This window comes from Symphalangus syndactylus, chromosome 1 (assembly GCF_028878055.3).
Source record: "Symphalangus syndactylus isolate Jambi chromosome 1, NHGRI_mSymSyn1-v2.1_pri, whole genome shotgun sequence".
NCBI classification, from domain to species: Eukaryota; Metazoa; Chordata; class Mammalia; order Primates; family Hylobatidae; genus Symphalangus; species Symphalangus syndactylus.
The window spans coordinates 124,235,250-124,259,086 of NC_072423.2; the positions used below are offsets into that span (position 1 = coordinate 124,235,250).

The 23,837-nt window shown below is 44.1% G+C and overlaps 1 protein-coding gene across 1 annotated transcript in view; it reads left to right on the forward strand.

The window, feature by feature from the left end:
- Positions 1–23,837, forward strand: part of DCLK3 (doublecortin like kinase 3) — a 57,713-nt gene that overhangs the window by 28,456 nt on the left and 5,420 nt on the right. The window contains exons 2-4 of the mRNA XM_055283552.2: positions 2,565–4,441; positions 20,091–20,223; positions 23,519–23,686. Coding sequence (XP_055139527.1) covers positions 2,565–4,441; positions 20,091–20,223; positions 23,519–23,686 — 2,178 coding nt within the window. The remainder of the gene's footprint in view (positions 1–2,564; positions 4,442–20,090; positions 20,224–23,518; positions 23,687–23,837) is intronic.

Consider the following 23,837-nt stretch of genomic DNA (forward strand, 5'->3'; position numbering starts at 1 on the left):
CACAAATTCAGCTGTCTGATAGTTCCTCTGAAAGTTTTGTCTCAGAGTAGTACCCGGTTGAATGAGGTGTCAGTCTGTCCCTACTGGGGGGGTGCCTCCCAGTTAGGCTGCTCAGGGGTGAGGGACCCACTTTAGGAGGCAGTCTGTCCGTTCTCAGATCTCCAGCTGCGTGCTGGGAGAACCACTACTCTCTTCAAAGCTGTCAGTCAGACAGGGACATTTAAGGCTGTGGAGGTCCTCGCTGAGTTTTTGGTTGTCTGTGCCCTGCCCCCAGAGGTGGAGCCTACAGAGGCAGGCAGGCCTCCTTGAGCTGTGGTGGGCTCCACCCAGTTCGAGCTTCCTGGCTGCTTTGTTTACCTAAGCAAGCCTGGGCAATGGCGGGCGCCCCTCCCCCAGCCTCGTTGCCGCCTTGCAGCGTGACCTCAGACTGCTGTGCTAGCAATCAGCAAGACTCTGTGGGCATAGGACCCTCCGAGCCAGGTGCGGGACACAATCTCCTAGTGTGCCGTTTTCCAGGCCCGTTGGAAAAGCGCAGTATTAGGACGGGACTGACCCGATATTCCAGGTGTCGTCTGTTTCCCCTTTCTTTGACTAGGAAAGGGAACTCCCTGACCCCTTGTGCTTCCCGAGTGAGGCAATGCCTCGCCCTGCTTCGGCTCGCGCACAGTGCGCTTCACCGACTGTCCTGAACCCACTGTTAGGCACTCCGTAGTGAGATGAAACCGGTACCTCAAGCAGAAATGCAGAAATCACCCGTCTTCTGTGTCGCTGGGGCTGGGAGCTGGAGACCGGAGCTGTTCCTATTCGGCCATCTTGGCTCCACTATTTTAAGTTTCTTTTTAAAGGAAGCATAAATAGCAGATTCTTCCATGTAGGATATGACATATAGGTCCTGCAGGGTAACTTTAATAATTGTCATACCACCCTTGTGGCTTGACTGAGTTATATATTCTGTTCTTTTCCAATTTCTCTTCCTGACCTGGATAGAAATTGAGGAAATTAAACCACTCCTGCCTCACCTGTTTTACTCTGGCTGGGTATTGTCAATCAGGAAATACAAAAGTCTTGTTTTATTCATGTATGTTCTCATTATTTAAGCTCTGAACCTTGGTTTCTTTACATTTTTTTAATAAGAAGAGGGAAAACCATCTGGACAAGGAAGTTTTTACACCTGGATTGAAACCTTCTTCAATTTTCCTATACTAACTCTAATGCAAGTGAATCCCAGTGAGAGCTTTAAGAAATACCTACCATATCATGTTGGTCCATGAGTTCTTGTGATGCCAGATGAAGCTGTGCACAGTAGACTTCTACCTTATTGATAGATTATACTACCAATAAAGTGAAATTATAATATAAAATAGATATTAAGATCATAAGGACGGTGTTAATAACTAGCAACTATTGTGTCCTTACTATGTGTCAGGCACTCTCTTAGGTAAGTTGTAATTTGATCATTTATTCTTCACAAAAACCCTGGGAGGGAGGTGTAGCATTCTTACTTTATAAATGAAAAAAAAAAAAAAAAGAAATGCAAATAATTTGTCCAGGTTCACACAAGTAGTCCGTGGCTGTGCCAGGATTTAAATCCAGATCTGTTCCAAACCCTGTGACCATAACATCTTCGCGTACTGCTCCACCTTGAGTGAGTTCAAAGTCGAGCAAAAAAAAAGTTCTTGGCAAAGAGATGGGTAAGATTGGGTTTTTCAAAGTTCTGGAATGTTCCTACTTCTTGGCGTTTCATGGGCAGCAAACCTGGCCCTTCAAAGTTTTAGAATGTTCCTGCCTCTTGTTGGTGTTTCATGGGCAGCAAAACTGGCCCTTTTTATCTCAGTTGTATATCCTTGAAGGTCAGTTCACTTTGGGGTAGCTGGAGTTGGTGTTTACAGAGTCAGACTTCACTGTGAGAGGGCTCCTGTATTAGTCCCTTTTCATGCTGCTGATAAAGACATACCTGAGACTGGGCAATTTACAGAGAAAGGTTTTCTTGGACTTAACAGTTAGTTCCACATGGCTGGGGAAGCCTCACAATCATGGCGGAAGGCAAGGAAGGGTAAGTCCCATCTTACATGGATGGCAGCAGGCAAAGAGAGAATGAGGAAGATGCAAAAGCGGAAACCCCTGATGTAACCATCAGATCTCATGAGATTTATTCACTACCATGAGAACAGTTTGGGGGAAACTGCCCCCATGATTCAATTATCTCCCACTAGGTTTCTCCCACAATACGTGGGAATTATGGGAGTACAATTCAAGATGAGATTTGGGTGGGGACACAGAGCCAAACTGTATCAGCTCCTGAGGTGTGGCCCATCCTGAGGGTCCCTATGAGGCCTACAGGAATCACTGCAAGCCCAACGCTGACTCTGTTCTGCAGTCTTGGTGTAGAGGAGACTGGGAATTAGACCTAAGTATAAAGGCTCTGTTATTTCTAACAGGCTCTCAGGAACCACACTTACAAACTGTAATACTAGAATCAGTCATCTTTAGTAAAGTTTTGGTGAAGGCTGAGGGCTCTCTGAACCCATCTTAACTAATACTCTATTGTCCTTTTCTTGTTGCAGGACAGCAAGGCCTATGTGACCATTCTCTAAAATATTTAAGCTCGAGAATCACAGAACGGAAGCTGCAAGCCTCCTGGCTGCCTGCCAGCCGAGGGAATCTGGAGAAACCATTCCTGGGGCCACGTGGCCCCGTCGTGCCCTTGTTCTGCCCTCGGAATGGCCTTCACTCAGCACATCCTGAGAACAGCCCTCTGAAGCCCAGGGTCGTGACCGTGGTGAAGCTGGGTGGGCAGCGCCCTCGAAAGATCACCCTGCTCCTCAACAGGCGATCCGTGCAGACGTTCGAGCAGCTCTTAGCCGACATCTCAGAAGCCTTGGGCTCTCCCAGATGGAAGAATGACCGTGTGAGGAAACTGTTTAACCTCAAGGGCAGGGAAATCAGGAGCGTCTCTGATTTCTTCAGGGAAGGGGATGCTTTCATAGCTATGGGCAAAGAACCACTGACACTGAAGAGCATTCAGGTGGCTGTAGAAGAACTGTACCCCAACAAAGCCCGGGCCCTGACACTGGCCCAGCACAGCCGTGCCCCTTCTCCAAGGCTGAGGAGCAGGCTGTTTAGCAAGGCTCTGAAAGGAGACCACCGATGTGGGGAGACCGAGACCCCCAAGAGCTGCAGCGAAGTTGCAGGATGCAAGGCAGCCATGAGGCACCAGGGGAAGATCCCCGAGGAGTTTTCACTAGATGACAGAGTGAGGACCCAGAAGAAGTGGGGGAGGGGGAAACGGGAGCTGGAACCCAGTAGCAAGCCGCCCAGGGAAGCCACTCTAGAAGAGAGGCACGCAAGGGGAGAGAAGCACCTTGGGGTGGAGATTGAAAAGACCTCAGGTGAAATTATCAGATGCGAGAAGTGCAAGAGAGAGAGGGAGCTCCAGCAGAGCCTGGAGCGTGAGAGGCTTTCTCTGGGGACCAGTGAGCTGGATATGGGGAAGGGCCCAATGTATGACGTGGAGAAGCTGGTGAGGACCAGAAGCTGCAGGAGGTCTCCTGAGGCAAATCCTGCAAGTGGGGAGGAAGGGTGGAAGGGTGACAGCCACAGGAGCAGCCCCAGGAATCCCACTCAAGAGCTGAGGAGACCCAGCAAGAGCACGGACAAGAAAGAGGACAGAGGCCCAGAGGGTCAAGAAAGCCGTGCTCAGGGAGCAGCCAAGGCCAAGAAGGACCTTGTGGAAGTTCTTCCTGTCACAGAGGAGGGGCTGAGGGAGGTGAAGAAGGACACCAGGCCCATGAGCAGGAGCAAGCATGGTGGCTGGCTCCTGAGAGAGCACCAGGCGGGCTTTGAGAAGCTCCGCAGGACCCAAGGAGAAGAGAAGGAGGCAGAGAAGGAGAAAAAGCCATGTATGTCTGGAGGCAGAAGGACGACTCTCAGAGATGACCAACCTACAAAGCTAGAAAAGGAGCCCAAGACGAGGCCAGAAGAGAACAAGCCAGAGCGGCCCAGCGGTCGGAAGCCGCGGCCCATGGGCATCATTGCCGCCAATGTGGAAAAGCATTATGAGACTGGCCGGGTCATTGGGGACGGGAACTTTGCTGTCGTGAAGGAGTGCAGACACCGCGAGACCAGGCAGGCCTATGCGATGAAGATCATTGACAAGTCCAGACTCAAGGGCAAGGAGGACATGGTGGACAGTGAGATCTTGATCATCCAGAGCCTCTCTCACCCCAACATCGTGAAATTGCATGAAGTCTATGAAACAGACATGGAAATCTACCTGATCCTGGAGTACGTGCAGGGAGGAGACCTTTTTGACGCCATCATAGAAAGTGTGAAGTTCCCGGAGCCTGATGCTGCCCTCATGATCATGGACTTATGCAAGGCCCTCGTCCACATGCACGACAAGAGCATTGTCCACCGGGACCTCAAGCCAGAAAACCTTTTGGTAAGCCTTGACTTTTGATGGTATGGGAGAGGGTGTTTTTAGAATATGGGATAAAATCGATATTAATTGTTTTATACTCTGTCACCTTTACACACTAGAATTTTACTTTTACGTTATTATAACATACTTGTTCCAGTATTTAAAACTATGGTTATAGGTCATAAGTTGCTGAGATAAATTAGTTTTGATTAACTTACGGAAAAAGAAACCTTCCAATTTAAATAACATGGAAAATGTCTCTTCATCTCTGGGAGAAAAATGCTTTTGTCTTGATAGTGAACACGTGGACTTAATTTCTTGGTACTTAGGTACTGGGATGCCTACTGGTGGCAGCTTCCCCTCGAGGCTTTGTGTGCATCATCCACCCTCCCACTGAGATGCCACTTTGGTCATTTTGAAGATAATGCTTTGCTAAGCAGCTCAAAAGGTGAAAAGGTGCAGCGCTGTAAGGGTCTGTGTAAGGAGTGCTGATGAGGCTGGCTCTGGAGTCAGATAACTTGGGTTTGAATCCTGGCTTTCTTAGTTGCTTGCTCTTAGATAAGTCCTTTATCTTGCTGGACCTTAGTTTCATCATTTTGTAAAAGAGAGGTAGTAATAGTGCCTATTTTGGAAGGTTGCCTGCAGTTTGAGTATGGGAAAAAGAAAAGCAGCCCCTGACAGCTGGGAGCTGGCCTGACACTCTTATCTCAGCTATGCCATTCTCCTGTTGAGCATAAGCAATTTCACAGATCACAACATCAGATAAGGCCACTCTGACCATAAGGGATCAAGACAAAAGCAAAACCCCTTTATACTGATGTCCAAATGCAGATAAAAATAAGAATATTGTCCAAACCACAAATAAGGTCACATGTCCCCTTTGTGGTTGCTGTGAGTACTGACTGCATTGCTTCATCCTTCCTACCTTCATGTAAGAATTATTAAGATACCCGATTATAGAATTACCCCCACGTGCTGACACTATCCAGCCCAGAGCAAAACCTGCTTTCATGAATCCTCCTCCAAATCATCTAACACAGCCCACATATTATCATGAGTCCTTTAAACACTCTCTTACTTTGATTCCCAGATCCCAACAGTACATGTTCTCCCTTATTGCAATGAGTCAGTAAACTTAGTGTGTTTGAGTACAAGTGTGTGCCAGGAGGTCTTTGTCAGGATGACACTGTCATCCTCTGGCACGTTCACCCACTTTCTTCTTTGTATCCCCAATCACCACTTGATAAGAGTCTATATTTGCCTTTCTGTCTCCCTCTTATTGGAGAGAAAGTTCCGTGACAGCATGGACTTTGTTTCATTCAGATTGTGCTCCGAAACCTAGAACAGTTCTGTCACTTGGTCGACATTTAATACATATTAGTTGTATGAATGCCTAAAGGCCATACCATGCTGCCTGGGAAACAGCAAGAACTCCATCAGTGGCAGAGACTATCACTATTATTACATTAAAAGCAACCCTGATATCAAGGTGAGTATCATGAGTAAGCATTCAAAGTCACATCACTGCAGATAAAGCAATAGTGAATGAACACAGTGATTTTGATGGGCCATATTTTGGCGGGAAGCTGGGAAGGTGGGGGAAGGGATTTATGCTGTTTTCTTTAATTTCCATGGCTGTAGACTCAGCCTGGAGACACTATCCCAGCTGCATTTGCCTGTCTGTAAACTGCTCTCACAAGCAGGTGAAACACTGAGTGAGTCAAGCTAATTATCCAGTGAAATGAGGTCTGCATTGACCACTAAGTCGAGCAACCTTGTTTTTGTGTTTTTGTCCTAACCCATAGAATTACAGAAGCAGTTTGACTGGTTGGATGAGCGGTCTGAATTACCATCAAATAACTCTCTTTGAACAATTTCATTTTTTGCATTAGCTGGATGTCCTTGTCCTTTCTTTACTCGCTTTTTGATTCTTCCTGTCTTTTAGGTCTGAGCCCAGATGTCTTCCATGTGCAATGTACTATACACTCTTTATTATGGACACTTTGGAATTGCAACAGAGCAATGTTCTTTAACAACTCTCTGCTTCTTTCACCAAATTGTCTAAGCAGGAGAGATCCCTTTCGAGGCCTGAGGAGGTCCCACGAGCTGAATATTTCAGTCATGTGCCTACTGTAGCATTATAACAGTTATACAAGTTCTCAGCTATGTGGAATGAGATCATTTTCTTTTGGAGACAGTTAGCTTAGTTTGCATTTTCTAACAAGATCCTGGAACCAGTCGGTTGAGTCGACCCATCTCTTGGGCAATAGAAGCTCTCATTTGTGTGAAGGGATTTATCCGCTATTTTTGAGATGGAGAAAGTCAGCAATGTTATAGATCACATGGAGGGTGGTTTGAGGAAGTAGGAAAACAGCAAGGAATATGTTTAATATGGACAAGCTACTTGCCTCTGGGTAGTTCTTCATGGTTTAAATGTCAGTGCATGCATGTTTTAATGCTCTGGGGCAATTGAATTGTGTGTGTGTGTGCGAGAGAGAGAGAGAGAGAGAGAAGGCAAACTACAGAGTGGTTATGGTTTTTTCAGTCTAAATGCATGAGCTTTTGTTTATTGGAATTGATCCCAATTGATATATAGACCCTTTCTTTTTTCTGATTTTGAAGAAAACCCATATATATATATATATTTCAAATAAACTTTTTTTGTGGTGGTATGGCTTCTTCAGAAACTGTAGAAAGCTACATGTTTGAGCCATCTTATGTGGAATAGGTTAATATATTTGTTTTCCCGTGGATAATTTGTCAGCTTGCATTTATCAAAATGGACAGGTCTGGCACATTTATAAAACATGTTTATCCTTTTTCTGGGTGAGTGAAGTTTAACATATGGTTATGTCAGAAGTCTAAATGCTGTCTAATGTCAGCACTTTTTGGTTTTTCAGACAGAGGTAGAGATAATATTGGATTGACAGTTGACTCATTGTCTGGGTTTAGCAAGTTGTCATCTCTAAAGTTGCTGATATAATTACATTGCAAATTTGGCCTTCTAAGATTTAAAATATTAATAAATATCACATTGGTGACTACTGTCCATAAGTTGGTGTTCTTCAGTTGCCTTTAATTTAGTGTTTTGCACTTGTGTTGAGCTTTATATTGTCAAACTAATTGTTTCTTCCTTTAGTGGATGGCTGCTGTGTCTGTTAAGACCTGTCTTTGTTAAGCTTCGGGAAGTGATTATGTCGGAACTAACTTTTGATTACACGGCTGATTGTAAGTGTTGCTGCTTTTAGAGACTATCTGTATGTGCTAAAAGCTCCTAATGAATATAGTAAGCTTTCAAGTTTTAATCAACAGAAATATTTATATCTGATAATTGTGCCCTAGAGTAAAATTTTAGGCCTATATTACTGAGTTTATCTATTTCTACTGATCACATTTCCTGATAAGATGATGGTGCTCTTCTTCCCTTAGGGTTATTTAGACTCCTGAGATCTTACAAAAGAAGTTTTAATTATAAGAATTTCCAGCTTGCAGAAATACCAGTGTTAATTGCTGCTTCTGCCAGTGTGTGCTCCTTGGAGGAGTTGGAATATGCTGGGTGGTGTTGGCTGGGCTCTGGGGAAGGAAGTGGGAAAGCAAACAGGAGCTGGAATAGTGATGATGATGATTAGACCAGCTCACACAGGGTGGAAGGGCACAGGCCAGGTTATTTATAGATGATGGCTGAGAGATTATATCCAGCAAAGAAAGCTGGGTGAGTGGGATGGGGGAAGGGACTGAGGAGGTGTCAGACATGAGCATTGAGCATGGTCATTTGAGAACATTTCTTCCAGAATAAGGGGAAGAGAAGGATGTGTTCCTGCACTGGAAACAGAGTGGGAAGGAATGAGCAGGGTAGGCATGCTGCTACACCTCCACTAGCATATAGGGTGTTCATGTCTCCAATTCTGCTACTACCCCCAGACTAGCTGTTACAGCCCTGGAGTGCTGGGAGCAGAGATCCCTGAAATCCAGGAGAGACGGTGGTGGTGATGGTGGGAACAGGTCTCAGCTTGGTCAAGGACAAAGGTTGTACCCTCTTTCTGGCCTCCTGCTGGTTCTAGGAAGAAACAGGCTTGTCTATATATTTACTGGTGAATATGACTAGGACAGGGCAGTGACTGGTGTCCCTAAGGGTGGCAGGGAAAATCTAGAAGGATAAAGAGTAGCCGGCCACACTTCCTGCTCATTCTCCCTTTACCATGAACCTGTTCAATCATTTTCTTGGTCTGAATTCTGTAAGTTCTTTTTCTCTTCTATTTTGATACACAAGAAGGACTCACTGATTATTGCTATGGTAGTCACTGGTTCTGCAATGCATATTTCTCCTTGATCAGCAAGATTTCTCTTCTAACAGCTTCAATTTCAATCTCCTTTCCCTTAGCTTCTAAGACAGAGGTATTCATGTCTTCTCATTAATAGTCCAAGTATTCATGAATGCATTTATACCCCAATCACATTAATTAAAAAAACTAGTAACAACTATGAAGCATACTTAAGCTCTACTTAATAAAATAAATTAATGTGAATTTCAGCAGTAACATGAAATTACCAAAGAAAAAGTACAGTGACACAGTCTTTAGGTCACTGGCCAATTTTGATCGAGTCAGTGAGAATGCTGTTATATAAGAGATTGAGCTCCTCTGGAGAACTGCGGGGTATATTCTTGTCAGAAATCATTGTGGTTATGACTGTAGGTTTACATTGGTAAGACAGGCTCTCAGTATCCATTTCAGCAATTTCCAGGACAATAATAGTATCTGTACACTCAGTGAACTTATGTATTTCCAGGGTTTGGCCACATAGGCAGAGGTCACAGGAAATTTCTCAAAGTCTTCAAAATTCTAGATACTGGATCATCTTGAGGATTGAAGTTTTCTTTCCTCCATAAGTTCCTTTTGAAACATCCACCTAAAAGGATAGGTGTCTAATAAGTTACTGTCTGTAGTAAATTATCAACAACAAACATAATCTTAAAGTGTGGTTCCTATTTATCAACTTGGTGGATATGTTCTAAAACTGTGACATCATTTCATCAAGGAAGCCTGAAGTTCAGGTCATTTGGTAAAGGAACATAACAGCACCTTCCTTTAGTCTGCTTAATCCCTGTGTTCATGTATGTTATCACCTCTCTAAAAGAGTATATTCTTGTGAGCCATTTGAGGGTCTAAGATTAACTTTCTTAAAACTCTTTAAGGGCATTCGGAAAATGCTCTTAAGCTGAGGAAACAGCTTAGTAAATCTCTTCAGGTTTCTGAGGTCTAAGGTCTAGTTGTCTAATTGCAACAGAAACCCTCAGGTTCTGGTTCATCTTGTGGAAGTCCCACATGCTAGGGGTTATGTGAGGGGAGGGAGAAAAGAAGGAGTGAGGAGGCCGCAGCCATGGTCCCAGCAAGAGATGATGGTGGCTTGGTCTTGGAGACTGCAGTAAAGATGGGGAGAAGTGGTCATCCTAAGGGTAAAGACAAGACTTGTGAGTGGATTGAATGCGGTGGATGAGGAAAGAGAAGACTCAAGGGTAACAGATGTTTATGACCTGAAACTGGATCAGTCATGGCCCCATCCTTCTAATGGAGGAGGGTGGTTTCTGTGTAGTTATGGGGATGAGAGTCTGACTGAGCTAGGATAGAATGGAAGGTGGAATACTGTAGACAGTGTGTATAGACACATCTTTCAAGGGTGTGTGTGTGTGTGTGTGTTTGTGTGCACGCACGAAGGAGATCATAGAAATGGACAGTAGCTAAAGAGGAATGCAGAGAAAATAGGGTTGTGTTTTTTTTAAGTTGGGAGATATGACAGCATCTTTATGTGATGATGGAGCCATTCTCTGTGTTCGGGAACTGTGGGAGAGAAGCAGGGTCGAGGTGAAATCAGTTTCCAGAATGTTGAATTTGAGATGATCATCTGATTGGATGACTAGGTGGTGAAGTAAAGTGTACTGTGAAATATGAGGCTATCAAGTTCAGGAAACACCTACAGTCCAAAGTCCATTCCTTCATCAGCTGGGCTGGCCACCTCTGACCAGACACGGGGTTAAAAAGACAGTGCATTACGGTGACTTCTTTGCTTAGAGCTGCCATTATATTCCCTTCACATTCACATTCAGAATAAAAGCCAAGGTCATTTCCACGACCTGGAAGGTCTTATATGATGTGGACTCCGTCTTCCTCTCAAAGCCACTCTCCAGCCCCTCAGCTCCTCACTTGCCCTGCTCCTGCCCCTGCTTGCTACATCAAACCATGCATGCCCCCCAGCCTTTGCATTTGCTGTTTCTTCTACCCAAAAACTTGCTCCTCACATCTTAATATGGCTTACCCCTACCTTCTTTCAGATGTTACTTCCTCAGTGAGTCCTTCCTTAACCACCTTATTAAAAAAAACAAAAAACAAAACCCTGCCACTGTCTGTGCCAGCACTGCCAGTAGAATTTTCTGTGATGATGGAGATACAGATTTCCTGTATCTGCACAGCCCAATGTGGTAGCCTCTAGCCACATGGGCAGTTCCTCCTGTCTAAGGAACTGCATTTTAAGTTTCATGTAAAAATCAATAGCCATGTGTACTTAGTGGATACTGTACTAGACAACGCAGTCCTTATCCCACTTTTACTTTTTCATAACGCTTATCACTGCCTGACATTACATATTTATTTGAATATTGTTCATTAATAGAAAGGAGGTTTCATAAGAAAAAGAACTTTGTTTCATTCACTACTTTATTCTTAATATTGCAAACACTGCCTGGTAGATGGTAGGTGTGTAAATATTTGTTGAATGAATATGAGATTTTAATTAAGTAGAAATAAGCAGATGCAATAAACAGACACCAAAAGCATTTTGTGAGCATGCCATGTGACAAGTCCCAGGGAAGACTTTGTCCTCACTGATTTTTTTTTTCAGTCGTACTTTTGTATTATGGTATGTTTATGTGTTTGTGTGTGTGTGTGTGTGTGTGTATATATATATATATATATATATATATATATATATATATATGGTATATGTACATATATTTTGAGACAGTCTCACTCTGTCACCCAGGCTGGGGTGCAGTAGTGTGATCTCAGTTCACTGCAACCTCCGCCTTCCAGACTCCTCCCACCTTAGCCTCCCAAGTAGCTGGGACCACAGGTATGAGCCACCATACCTGGCTAATATTTTGGTATTTTTTGTAGAGATGAGGTTTCGCCATGTTGTGTAGGCTCACTTCAAACCTCTGGACTCAAGTGATCCACCTGCCTTGGCCTCCCAAAGTGCTGGAATTATAGGCCTGAGCCACTGCACCTGGCCTGTGTTATAGTACATTTTGCTGTCGTTGAAATATAAACGGATTTTAGGTATTGGCATTTTAATGTGAATTGGTTTCTAAGATCATTTCATTCTTCACAGCCAGTTGAAAATGGACCTTGGAGGGAAAAAGTACGAGAAAGCATGAAGGATCAAGTAAGAATGTGGCATAAATAAACTGTATCCCTGTCTTAATCCTTAAGGGAGCCACTTGTTGTTTGGTCTGTACTCTGCTTCCATCTTCTGTTCAGAGATGAGAATTGCAAGATCACATTTAAATTGAGATACCAGTGAAGGAGAGAGCAGAGTTAATTGTTCAGAAAAATAAAGATTCTTCTTGAAGCTTTGAGATTATCCAGATGCTATCTGAATGCCTATGTAAATAATGTAGATCACTTGAATTCCAAGCATGACACTTTGATGTGGCTGGAAAAGGATGATAGATGTAGACAGATAACAGTCATTACAGTGCCACGTAAAGTAACCTCTTACACCCTTTCAGTTAGGGAACAACTGAAAATAAGCCCCAGCAGGAACATGGCCCAGAGCAGCGAGTTTAGCTAGGCTGCAAAAGAGATACAGGGAGATGTGGGGTGAGGGCAAAGTGAGATGTGTGTAAAGGGGGCTTTAGTACCCTCCCCACCCCACCACACAACCCGGGAAAACCCTGAAAGGTTTTCTCAGGCAGGGACACTGAAGTGGGTCATTTGATGGGGTCTTTGGCTGTCTTGATGACCACCCAGTGCCTGGTCAGCCGAGAGTCCTGAGGTCCTCTGTTCTGATCAAATCACACCTGGTGTGTGGTGTTTGGTGCTGGGCATTCTTGGTTAAGAAAGGCATCAATGACATGGAGGCCATCCAGAACTTTACTGTGCACACAGACCTCTCTGAGGTTGTGAGGAAATGCAGATTCTGGTTCAGGGGCTCTGGGGCAGCTGAGAGCTGTAACAAGCTCACAGGAGATGCTGATGGTGCTGGTCCAGGGTCCAGGGGCTGCACTTGGAATAGGGATGAGTGAGGGAGGGTGACCAGGAGACCAGGTCCTATAAGGATTCACCAGAGCATCCTTGGTTATTGTATTAGCCAGAGTTCTCTAGAGAGACAGAACCAATAGGGTATATGTTTATAGAGATGTATGAGAGGGGATTTATTAGGGGACTTGGCTCACATGATTACGGAGACTGAGAAGTCCCATGACTGGCTGTCCACAAGCTGGAGACCCTGGGATACCAGTAGCATGGCTCAGCCCAAGTCTGAAGGCCTGAGAACCCAGGGGTTACTGGTATAAGTCTTGGATCCCAAAGGCTAGAGAGCCTGCAGTTCTGATGTCCCAGGAGGAGGGGGAGGAGGGGGTGCAGAGAGAGAGAGACAGAAAGACACCAATTGCCTTTTCCCTACTTTTGTTCTATCCAAGCCCCCAGCTGGCTGGATGCTGCTCATTCATATTGAGGGCAGATCTTCTGCACTTGGATTCACACACCAGTCTCCTCTGGAAATACCTGACACCGTCCCCCCACCCCCCCACCAATGATACTTCATCAGTACTAGGTATTCCTTAATCCGGTCAAGTTGTCATCTAAAATTAATCATCACAGATGCTAGCTTGGAGAAGCCAGAGGCAAGCTGGGGATCATGGTACTTGCTTCCCATCTTTGGAGGGATGCGTTCTTATTCAGCCTCACTGGAGAGGGCAGATTTAGAAAACAGGAGTGGGAAAGGAATTCTGAATCAACATAGGGGTGAGTCTCCTCACAAGCTAAGCTTGCCATAAATGGGATGGACTACAGCATAGAGTTGTGGAGTCTTTTCCATTTTGAGATTTCATTCAGACATGAACGATAGTCTGGTGGGAGGATGTTTGAGACACGTTTTTCGTTTGGGTGGAGGTTTGGGTTTGATGGTATCAGATGTCCCACAGATTCTGTGAAGAAGAATTATTCTAGGACAACATCACTCATTTAATTTCAAGGTTTAAGATAGGAAATATTCTGAAGCCAAATATGTGAGGTGCTTGTTGCAAAAATAAGCCAAAAAACTTGCAGACAGTGTGCGACCTTAAATGTAATTAAGCTGCTTAGGTAGAGGAAATAAATGACAACACTGAAGAATATTAAATAACTCTTGACAGCAGAAGCTGGAGACAGAAGAATTAAAAACATCGGGCCATCTGGGGCCACTTTCTGGAAGAGACAAGTGGCACCACTGATCTTAACTGCTGCCCCGCCACCAAGTTCTGCTTATGCGATTGTTGATGCTCAGGGGATGATCCTGAGATTGAAAGAGAAAAGCTATAGCATGAAGAAACTAGAAGAGGCATAATATATCTCACATAGGTCCATATCATACTCTAAAAACAGATTTGGCATTTTGAAAATGTATCCTTCAGTCTCTGGATAGTTAATGTAATAAATTTTCAAAGTAAAGTGTGAGTTTCCAAAACATTTAATCTGCTATAAGCTCAGTGGAGCCAGGTTTTGGAATTGGGGGCTTCCATGAGGAAGGTAATGTTTCACTTATTTCACAATAGGAACACACTTCTTACTTTGGTGTACTAAGTCAGCCAAATGCTTTATTTATTTTTAAGACTAATTATTTTAAGATGGAGCTTCATCCTTTCACCCAGGCTGGAGTGCAGTGGCTCGAACCTCAGCTCACTGCAACCTCCATCTCCAGGGTTCAAGTGATTCTCCTGCCTCAGCCTCCTGAGTAGCTGGGATTACAGGGGCCCGCCACCATGCCCAGCTATTTTTTTTTTTTTTTTGTATTTTTAGTAGAGATGGGGTTTCACCATGTTGGCCGGGCTGGTCTCAAACTCCTGACCTCAAGTGATCCACATGCCTAAGCCTCCCAAAGTACTGGGATTACATGAGCCACCGTGCCCGGCCAGTTAGCCAAATGCTTTTATGCCGCTAATTTATAAATATCTGTGAGAGACATATTTTTCCAGCAGTCACCCAGGAACTATGATTAATGTATATGATCCATCTGGTCATTCTAGGTATCACATTATTTTGTTTTCCTTCCCTTCCAAACAAGGTTTTCGTAAATTATTCTGGTAATTACCCTGTTGTCTCCTTTTGGGCTACATCAGTTTCTATATGCAGACCGAGCAGAATTTCATTTTAGTTTTAAATTTATGACTTTCCATTTGGTGAGGTTAATTATGGAGACATTGATTAGATTGTCTGGTGGTGACTGGGGCTCAGTAATTAAGACACATGCTGCTTATGGAGATATAAGCTCACTGGCAGAAACCAAAGCAACTGTGGAGAATTTATTCTGGTTTGGAGAGACGGCTCCACCTTGCCATTCTAGGTGTTGCCTATGGCCGTGATGGGTCCCAGGGAGAGGCAGAGTTCCTCTACTGCCCTCCTGTCCTGGCACTGGTAGGAGCATTGAGAGCCTTTGCCCCAGTTCCAGGAGAGATGTGAGGGTGTATGCCTGCAGACAAGTTGATAATTTCTCCTACAGCTGTGGTGGCACTAATGAGTCTCCTGCTTGGATAAGATTGCCCAAATTTATTCTAGTAAGTTTTCACACAGTGGTCTAATTAACTGCTTAGTTCACCTTTGGTCTGAGCAATCAGCTTCTACCATGAGAAACAGGGCAGTTACCCTTGGACCTTACGTGTGTGGGTACAAGCTAGTTTGGAAGGAGGCTGGAGTATTGAGTTGTGTCTGATTATTTAACCTTCCCTGAAACTGGAAAACTTATTTAATGGCAGGCGGCACCGATGCAACTTTTACTTGTTACAAGATATGCTGGGCTTGCGCCCTCATGGTTTGGTTTTTCTTGTGAAATTTAGTTTTATTTTTTTCTAGCATAGTGACCTAAATACTTGCCACGCTTACCTCTTGCAATTAGTTTCTTTTAGGTTAAGATCCAACTTTTCCCAACAGTCATAATCTTGTATCAAATCCCTTGTTGGGGAAGGAGGACAGGACATACTAACTTGGCAATGGGAATTGGTTTACCAGAGATGAGAAAGCCAGTCACCTGGACTTGTTTGAAGGAGTGAGACAGGTGGGATAAGTTTTGAATGGGAAAAAGGAGGGAGCATTTGAGATTCTGTATTCATTCAGAGTGAAGGTGAGTGTGCCTTTTCTCTATTTTAAAAATTGACCAATTCTACCCTTTTCTAAAACCTGGTGGAGGTCCAAGGCAAACTGGGCCTTTTGGTCATTCTAGAGCTAATACTTTGCTAGGCAGATTACAGACATTGAATGAAACTTGTGACATAAGCCTATTTGCCGGAAACTGTCACTCCCATTCTCCCCTCTTTTATTTTGAGACAGGGTCTTACTCTTGCTCGGGCTGGAGTGCAGTGGTGCAATCATGGCACACTGCAGCCTCAACTTCTCAGGCTCAAGTGATCCTCCTACCTCAGCCTCCTGAGTAGCTGGGACCACAGGCATGCACCATCATGCCTGGCTAATATTTTTGCTATTTGTAGAGATGGGGTCTCCTCGTGTTGCCCAGGCTGGTCTTGAACTCCTGACCTCAAGTGATCCTTCCACCTTGGCCTCCCAAAGAGCTGGGATTACAGGTGTAAGCCACTGCACCTGTCCCACCCCCATTTTTTTTTTTTTTTTTGAGACGGAGTCTCGCTCTGTCACCCAGGCTGGAGTGCAGTGGCGCAATCTCAGCTCACTGCAAGCTCTGCCTCCCGGGTTCACGCTATTCTCCTGCCTCAGCCTTCGGAGTAGCTGGGACTACAGGCGCCCGCCACCAGGCTGGCTAATTTTTTGTATTTTTAGTAGAGACATGGTTTCACTGTGTTAGCCAGGATGGTCTCGATCTTCTGACCTCGTGATCCGCCTGTCTCGGCCTCCCAAAGCGCTGAGATTACAGGCATGCGCCATTGTGCCCAGCCCATTTTTAAAAAAATTTTATTATTATTATACTTTAAGTTTTAGGGTACATGTGCGCAATGTGCAGGTTTGTTACATATGTATACATGTGCCATGTTGGTGTGCTGCACCCATTAACTCGTCATTTAGCATTAGGTATATCTCCTAATGCTATACCTCCCCCCTCCCCCCACCCCCCCCTTTTTTTTAAATGAGAAAACAGAGGCTCAGATGAGTAAAGAAATTTGTCCAAGACCATCCAGCTGCAAGTCTTGGAGTTGGAATTGTTCAAAGACTCCTGGCCTGTTTGATTCTTAATCCCCCACCCCTCCCAATGAGGGCCTGTATTTAACATCTCTCTCCTGTTTATTAGTTTACTTCATCATTTTTCGTGATTTTTAGTTTTTGTGGGTATGTATTAGTCCATTTTTATGCTGCTGATAAAGAGATACCTGTGACTGGGAAGAAAAAGGTTTAACGGACTTATGGTTCCACATGGCTGGGGAGGCCTTCCCACAATCATGGTGGAAGGCAAGGAGGAGCAAGTCACATCTTACATGGATGGCAGCAGGCAAATAGCTTGTGCAGGCAAACTCCCACTTTTGAAACTGCAGATCTTGTGAGACTGATTCACTATCATGAGAAGAGCACAGGAAAGACCCGCTCCCATGATTCAATTACCTTCTACTGGGTTCCTTCCACAACATGTGGGAATTGTGGGAGTTACAATTCGAGATGAGATTTGGGTGGGGACACAGCCAAACCATATCATTCCACCCTGGCCCCTCCCAAATCTCATGTCCTCACATTTCAAAACCAATCATGTCTTCTTGACAGTTCCCCAAAGTCTTAACTCATTTCAGCATTAACTTAAGAGTCCACACTCCAAAGTCTCATCCAAGACAAGTAAAGTCCCTTCCACCTATGAGCCTGTAGAATCAAAAGCAAGTTAGTTACTTCCTAGATACAGTCGGGATACAGGTATTGGGTAAATACAGCCATTTCAACTGGGAGAAATTGGCCAAAACAAAGGGGCCACAGGCCCCATGAAAGTCTGAAATCTAGTGGGGCAGTCAAATCTTAAAGCTCCAAAATGATCTCTTTTGACTCCGGGTCTCACATCCAGGACATGCTAATGCAAGAGGTGAGTTCTCATGGTCTTGGGCAGCTCCGCTCCTGTGGTTTTGCAGGGTACAGCCTCTCTCCTGGCTTCTTTCACAAGCTGGCATTGAAAGTCTGTGGCTTTTCCAGGTGCACGGTACAAGTTGTCATTGGCCTACCATTCTGAGAGCTGGAGGACAGTGGCCCTCTTCTCACAGCTCCATTAGGCAGTGCCCCAGTAGGGACTCTGTTTGGGGGATCCGACCCCACATTTCCCTTCTGCACTGTCCTAGCAGAGAGTCTCCATGAAAACCCCGCCCCTGCAGCAAACTTTTGCCTGGACATCCAGGCATTTCCATACATCCTCTGAAATCTGGCGGAGGTTCCAAAACCCCAGTTCTTGACTTCTGTGCACTGGCAGGCTCACCACCACGTGGAATCGACCAAGGCTTGCATCCTCTGAAGCCACAACTCGAGCTCTATATTTGCCCCTTTCAGCCATGGCTGGAGCGGCTGGGATGCAGGGTACCAAGTCCCTAGGCTGCACACAGCATGGGGATCCTGGGCCCAGCCCACAAAACCACTTTTTCCTTGTAGGTCTCTATGCCTGTGATAGGATGGGGTGCCATGAAGACCTCTGACATGCCCTGGAGACATTTTCCCCATTGTCTTGGGGATTAACATTTGGGTCCTCATTACTTAGGCAAATTTCTGCAGCTGGCTTTAATTTATCCTCGGAAAATGGGATTTTGTTTTCTATTGCATTGTCAGGCTGCAAATTTTCCAAACTTTTATGCTCTGTTTCCCTTATAAAACTGAGTGCCTTTAACAGCACCCAAGTCACATCTTGAATGGTTTACTGCTTAGAAATTTCTTCCACCAGATATCCTAAATCATCTCTCTCAAGTTCAAAGTTCCATAAATCTCTAGGGCAGGGGCAAAATGCCACCAGTCTCTTTGCTAAAATGTAACAAGAGTCACCTTTGCTCCAGTTCCCAACAAGTTCCTCATTTCCATCTGAGACCAACTAAGTCTGGACTTTATTGTCCATATCACTATCAGCATTTTGCGCAAAGCCATTCAACAAGTCTCTAGGAAGTTACAAACTTTCCCACATTTTTCTGTCTTTTTCTGAGCCCTCCAAACTGTTCCAATCTCTGCCTGTTACCCAGTTCCAAAGTCACTTCCACATTTTTGGGTATCTTTTCAGCAGTGCCCCACTCTACTGGTACCAGTTTACTGCTGCTGATAAAGACATACCTGAGACCAGGAAGAAAAAGAAGTTTAATGAACTTATGGTTCCACATGGCTGGGGAGGCCTTCCCACAATCATGGTGGAAGGCAGGGAGGAGCAAGTCACATCTTACATGGATGGCATCAGGCAAAGAGAGAGCTTGTGCAGGCAAACTCCCATTTTAAAACTGTCAGATCTCGTGAGATTGATTCACTGTCATGAGAACAGCATGGGAAAGACCCACTCCCATGAGTCAATTACTGCACACCAGGTTCCCGTCACAACATGTGGGAATTGTGGGAGTTACAATTCAAGATGAGATTTGGGTAGGGACACAGCCAAACCATATCAGGGTACATACTAGGTGCATATGTTTTTGGGGTACATGAGATGTTTTGATACAGGCATGCAATGCATAATCATTACATCATAGAGAATGGGGTATCCATCCCCTCAAGCATTTATCCTCGTGCAATTACTTTTGCACCAACCTAATACAAACAATCCAATTATACCCTTTTAGTTATTTTAAAATGTACAATTGAATTATCATTGACTATAGTCACCCTGTTTTTCTATCAAATAATAGGTCATATTCATTCTTTCTAACTATTCTTTTTGTACCAATTAGCCGTCCCCATCTCCCCCTCACCCTTGCCCCATACTTCTTCATTTTAATTCCCAGTCTTTTTCCTTTCTTTTTTCCCTCTGCCCAGCCTTTGCATTGCCCAGAGGCATTTTCTAATGCTCATGAAAGCTAGTCTGTGCTCAAAGTATCCTTGATCCTTTTTCTAAGTCAATGCTGTCTAATAGCCCTTTCTGCAACATGGAAGTGTGTCTATCTGTATTTCCCAATATAGTAGCCACAAGCCACAAGTGACTTTTGAGCACTTGAAATGTGCCTAATGCAGCTGAGAAGCTAAAATTTAAATTTATCTTTACTTAATAAATTTAAATAGCCACTTGTGACAATATGGTGCTGCCATATTGGACAGCATAGTAAACCTAACTCATTGGTTCTTTAGTTGAAAATGTGAGCCCTTGTCATTGAGGTCAAGTTAGCTTTGTCAGTGATGGGCTAAGCTGTAATCTCGTACAGGTTTATCTTTTGCTTTTCTTGACCTTGCATGCCTGTTGTTTCATTAGTATCCCTTCTTTGTTCTAATCACAATTTTGGTGGTTTGGGGATTTTGGTTTCTTACAGGTTCAGCGAAATGAGGATAAATCTACTACTTTGAAATTGGCTGATTTTGGACTTGCAAAGCATGTGGTGAGACCTATATTTACTGTGTGTGGGACCCCAACTTACGTAGCTCCCGAAATTCTTTCTGAGAAAGGTAAGTGTTACACTTCGATCTGTGGGACTCTAGTTCCCTTACTAACATGTTTCATTTGTATTATTTAGTAGTTTTCAATATGGAATAAATCTCAGAGAATTGATACTTAGGCTTGGATTTGAACTTCAATGAAAATATTTGAAGTAGGCTTGACCAAAGCATGAGAGCTTTCTCCTCATCAGGGCTGCTCTTGTTACAGTCAGTGGATCAGTGTGTGTGCATGTGTGTGTGTGTGTGTTTAGTGTGTTTAGGCAGGACAGTGAGATGAAAGATGATGGAGAATTGGGTGGGGAACTCAAGCAAGCAAGGCCATTTGGGCTACTGACCCAAGGCTATCTCTAATAGGAGAGAATTGAAGCAGTCCTTATGGCGCTTGGTTTAAAAATTTCTTCACCAACCTTGCATTTAAAGGAAAAGGGGATCCCATTTTCCTCCATGAACTCTATGAATATTTATTACCTACTTGTATATTGTGCAAGGATCCAATGAGCTGTTTTAGTGACAAACTTTCTAAAACATTTAAAAAGGAAATAATTGTTATGATATGGCTCTAAATATATGAATGACTATTTGACTACTGTGGCACTCCAGGGGAAATCAATTTACCCACCCTTGGTAAGATGGGAAGACTCTCATCAGGTTACAGGGTTGGTGACAGGGAGAGGGGATGGATGGATAGTTTCCCAGCAGCAGAAGCATCAAGACAATTAAGATGAGGAGATGGCCAGGCATGGTGTCTCATGCCTGTAATCCCAGCTCTTTGGGAGGCTGAGGTGAGTGGATCACCTGAGGTCAGGAGTTCGAAACCATCCTGGCCAACACGGTGAAACCCTGTCTGTACTAAACTACAAAAAAATTAGCTGGGTGTGGTGGCACATGCCTGTAATCCAAGCTACTCAGGAGGCTGAGGCAGGAGAATTGCTTGAACCCGGGAGGCGGGGGTTGCAGTGAGCCAAGATCGCACCATTGCACTCCAGCCTGGGCAACAAGAGTGAAACTTCATCTCAAAAAAAAAAAAAAAGGATGAGGCGATGACAACATGCATGAGGTCAGGTGTTAGAGACATGGAGAAGACTAGCCTTAATGGACCAGAGAAACACAATTGGTTGGTATATTAGTCAGGTTTTTCTGTTGCTATAGAAATAACGAAGGCTGGGTAATTTATAAAGAAAAGAGGTTTAGTTGGTTCAGGGTTCTGCAGGCTGTACAAGCATGGTGCCAGCCATCTTCTCTGCTTCTGGTAAGGGCTTAAGAAGCTTACACTCATGGTGGAAGGTGACAGGGAACCGGCATGTTACATGGTGGGCCTGGGAGCAAGAGAGACAGAGGGAGGAGGTCCCAGACTTCTAAACAACCAGATCCTAAGTGAACTACCGGAGTGAGAACTCACTTGTCACCAAGGGGATGGTACTAAACCATTCATGAAGGATCCACTCCCATGATCTAATCACTTCCCGCCAGGCCCCACCTCCAACACTGGGAATCACATTTCAACATGAGATTTGGAGGGGACAAATATCCAAACTATATCAGTTGGGTAGGTTGAGCTTAAATTCTCCACAAATGGGAAGACTGGATAGAGATGTTTAGACTTGGTATGGCATCGATGAACTGGATAAGAGAAGAAAAGAAAGCAAATAGGCAACACAAACTCTTGGGAAAACCACATATTGATGGTAGCACCAACAAAAACAGGATGTTGGAAAGGATAGCTCTTTTGGGAGATGGGGGATGGGGTGAGTTTAGTTTTGAATACACTGACTTTGTAGCAATATCAGGATGGATAATGGAGTTGTCCACTCGGCAAGGAGGTGAAGCTGTGAGCTGAACATGTGGCTTTGAGACTCCTCAACACAGAGATGGTTGATAATGGGCTCCTTGGTGATGCCAGGAATGAGAGCCAAGGTCAGATTCTTGAGGAGGCCAAGAGCTCAGGGATGAGAGAAGGAAGGAGGGGTCAGCAGAGAAAAGGCTGAGCAGCCCAGAGAGGATCTGGAAAGTGCATTGTCACAGAGGCCAAGGGACATTTCTAGGATTGATGAGGTCCAGGAAAATCAATCCCTCATTAGTGACTTATTCTCTTAATATTTTCCTGCTGATTTGTGTTTTGACAAACTTACTCTGGGGCTTAATCATGAATATCTAACTTCTAAATTACAGTAGTCAAGTGTTTTCTTTTTCTAACTGTAAAAAGTTAGAAAGTGTTTGAAAATGTCTATATTGCTGTGATAAGTTTTGGGAGGACAATGTGTAATATGTATCAAAAACCTTTACTGTATATTGCTTTGTCTATTTCATTGCTGAAAGGTTGTTTTAGGAATAGAATCAGACGTGCACAAATATTTAATAAATGCTCATCAGAAAATTCCTTACAGTTGTAAAAAAATTAGTAAAAACTTAAATGACAACATAGGGATTTATTATGTAAAGGGGATACTAATAGTTATTAGAAATCATGTTTGTAAAAAATATTTTTGATATTTTTCATAGGAAATTCTTATGTTGGAAATGCCATTATATAATATTCAGTAAATAAAATAGAGTATAGGTGCAATGTGATCCTAATTTTATTTAGAAAAGTAAATAAAAGTTTTATTTAGAAAAGCATACATGTCTCTATATGGGTGTGTGCATGTGTGTGTGTGTGTGTTCTGTACCAGTGTGTGCACATGTGGGGATACAGCTAGTAAACATCAGTCTTTTAAAAATCATTTAAAAAGCCAGTAAATGATATTTTTTAAGTGAGAGAGAAGGCAATGGATATATAGGAAGCAGAGATTGCTAGTGTAGACTGGGGCTTCTCTAACCATCTCCAGTGAAGGGTCAAGTTTTAAAATTTCCAGTACAGTGTGGACTCACGGTCCTGCTGCATGTGACTAGAACACATCTCGTGCCATATGCGACTCACCACATGTGTTTGACAACGCCTGATGTATGTGCTGTTCAACGAGATGTGCCCTTCAATCATGCAACTGAGTGTCACAGTCTTGTTAAATTGCTGTAAGAGTTTCCAAACACTTGCTTTCAATTTCTGTGCTCATTTTATTACAGACCATTAATAAGGCATTGCAAAGTGGAGGTGGTCCATGGACCACACTTTGAGTAACGATGGTGTAGAGTCCTTATGTATAGGAGTTAGCAGGGAGCTGTGTTTGGAAGTGGCTCTTGGTTGCTGAGAGCTGGGATCCTCTATAACTTAGATCTACTTAGAACCACAATACTCCATCATTTATTTCATCACCTTTGACCCTGCCTGGTCTCAGGTTTGCTTGTGTCTCTGCCTCTGTCTGCACAGGTTATGGACTGGAGGTGGACATGTGGGCTGCTGGCGTGATCCTCTATATCCTGCTGTGTGGCTTTCCCCCATTCCGCAGCCCTGAGAGGGACCAGGACGAGCTCTTTAACATCATCCAGCTGGGCCACTTTGAGTTCCTTCCCCCTTATTGGGACAATATCTCTGATGGTGAGATTTGGGCCTTCCTCACACAGCAGAGGAGGGGATGGGTTTTTCAGGTCAGATGTGTAGAGGACCCACCACTGTGCCTGGCACAGAGTTGGACTGTCAACAAGTCATGTCTCAGACTTGACTTCCTCAGTAGCTTCATGTAGGTTTG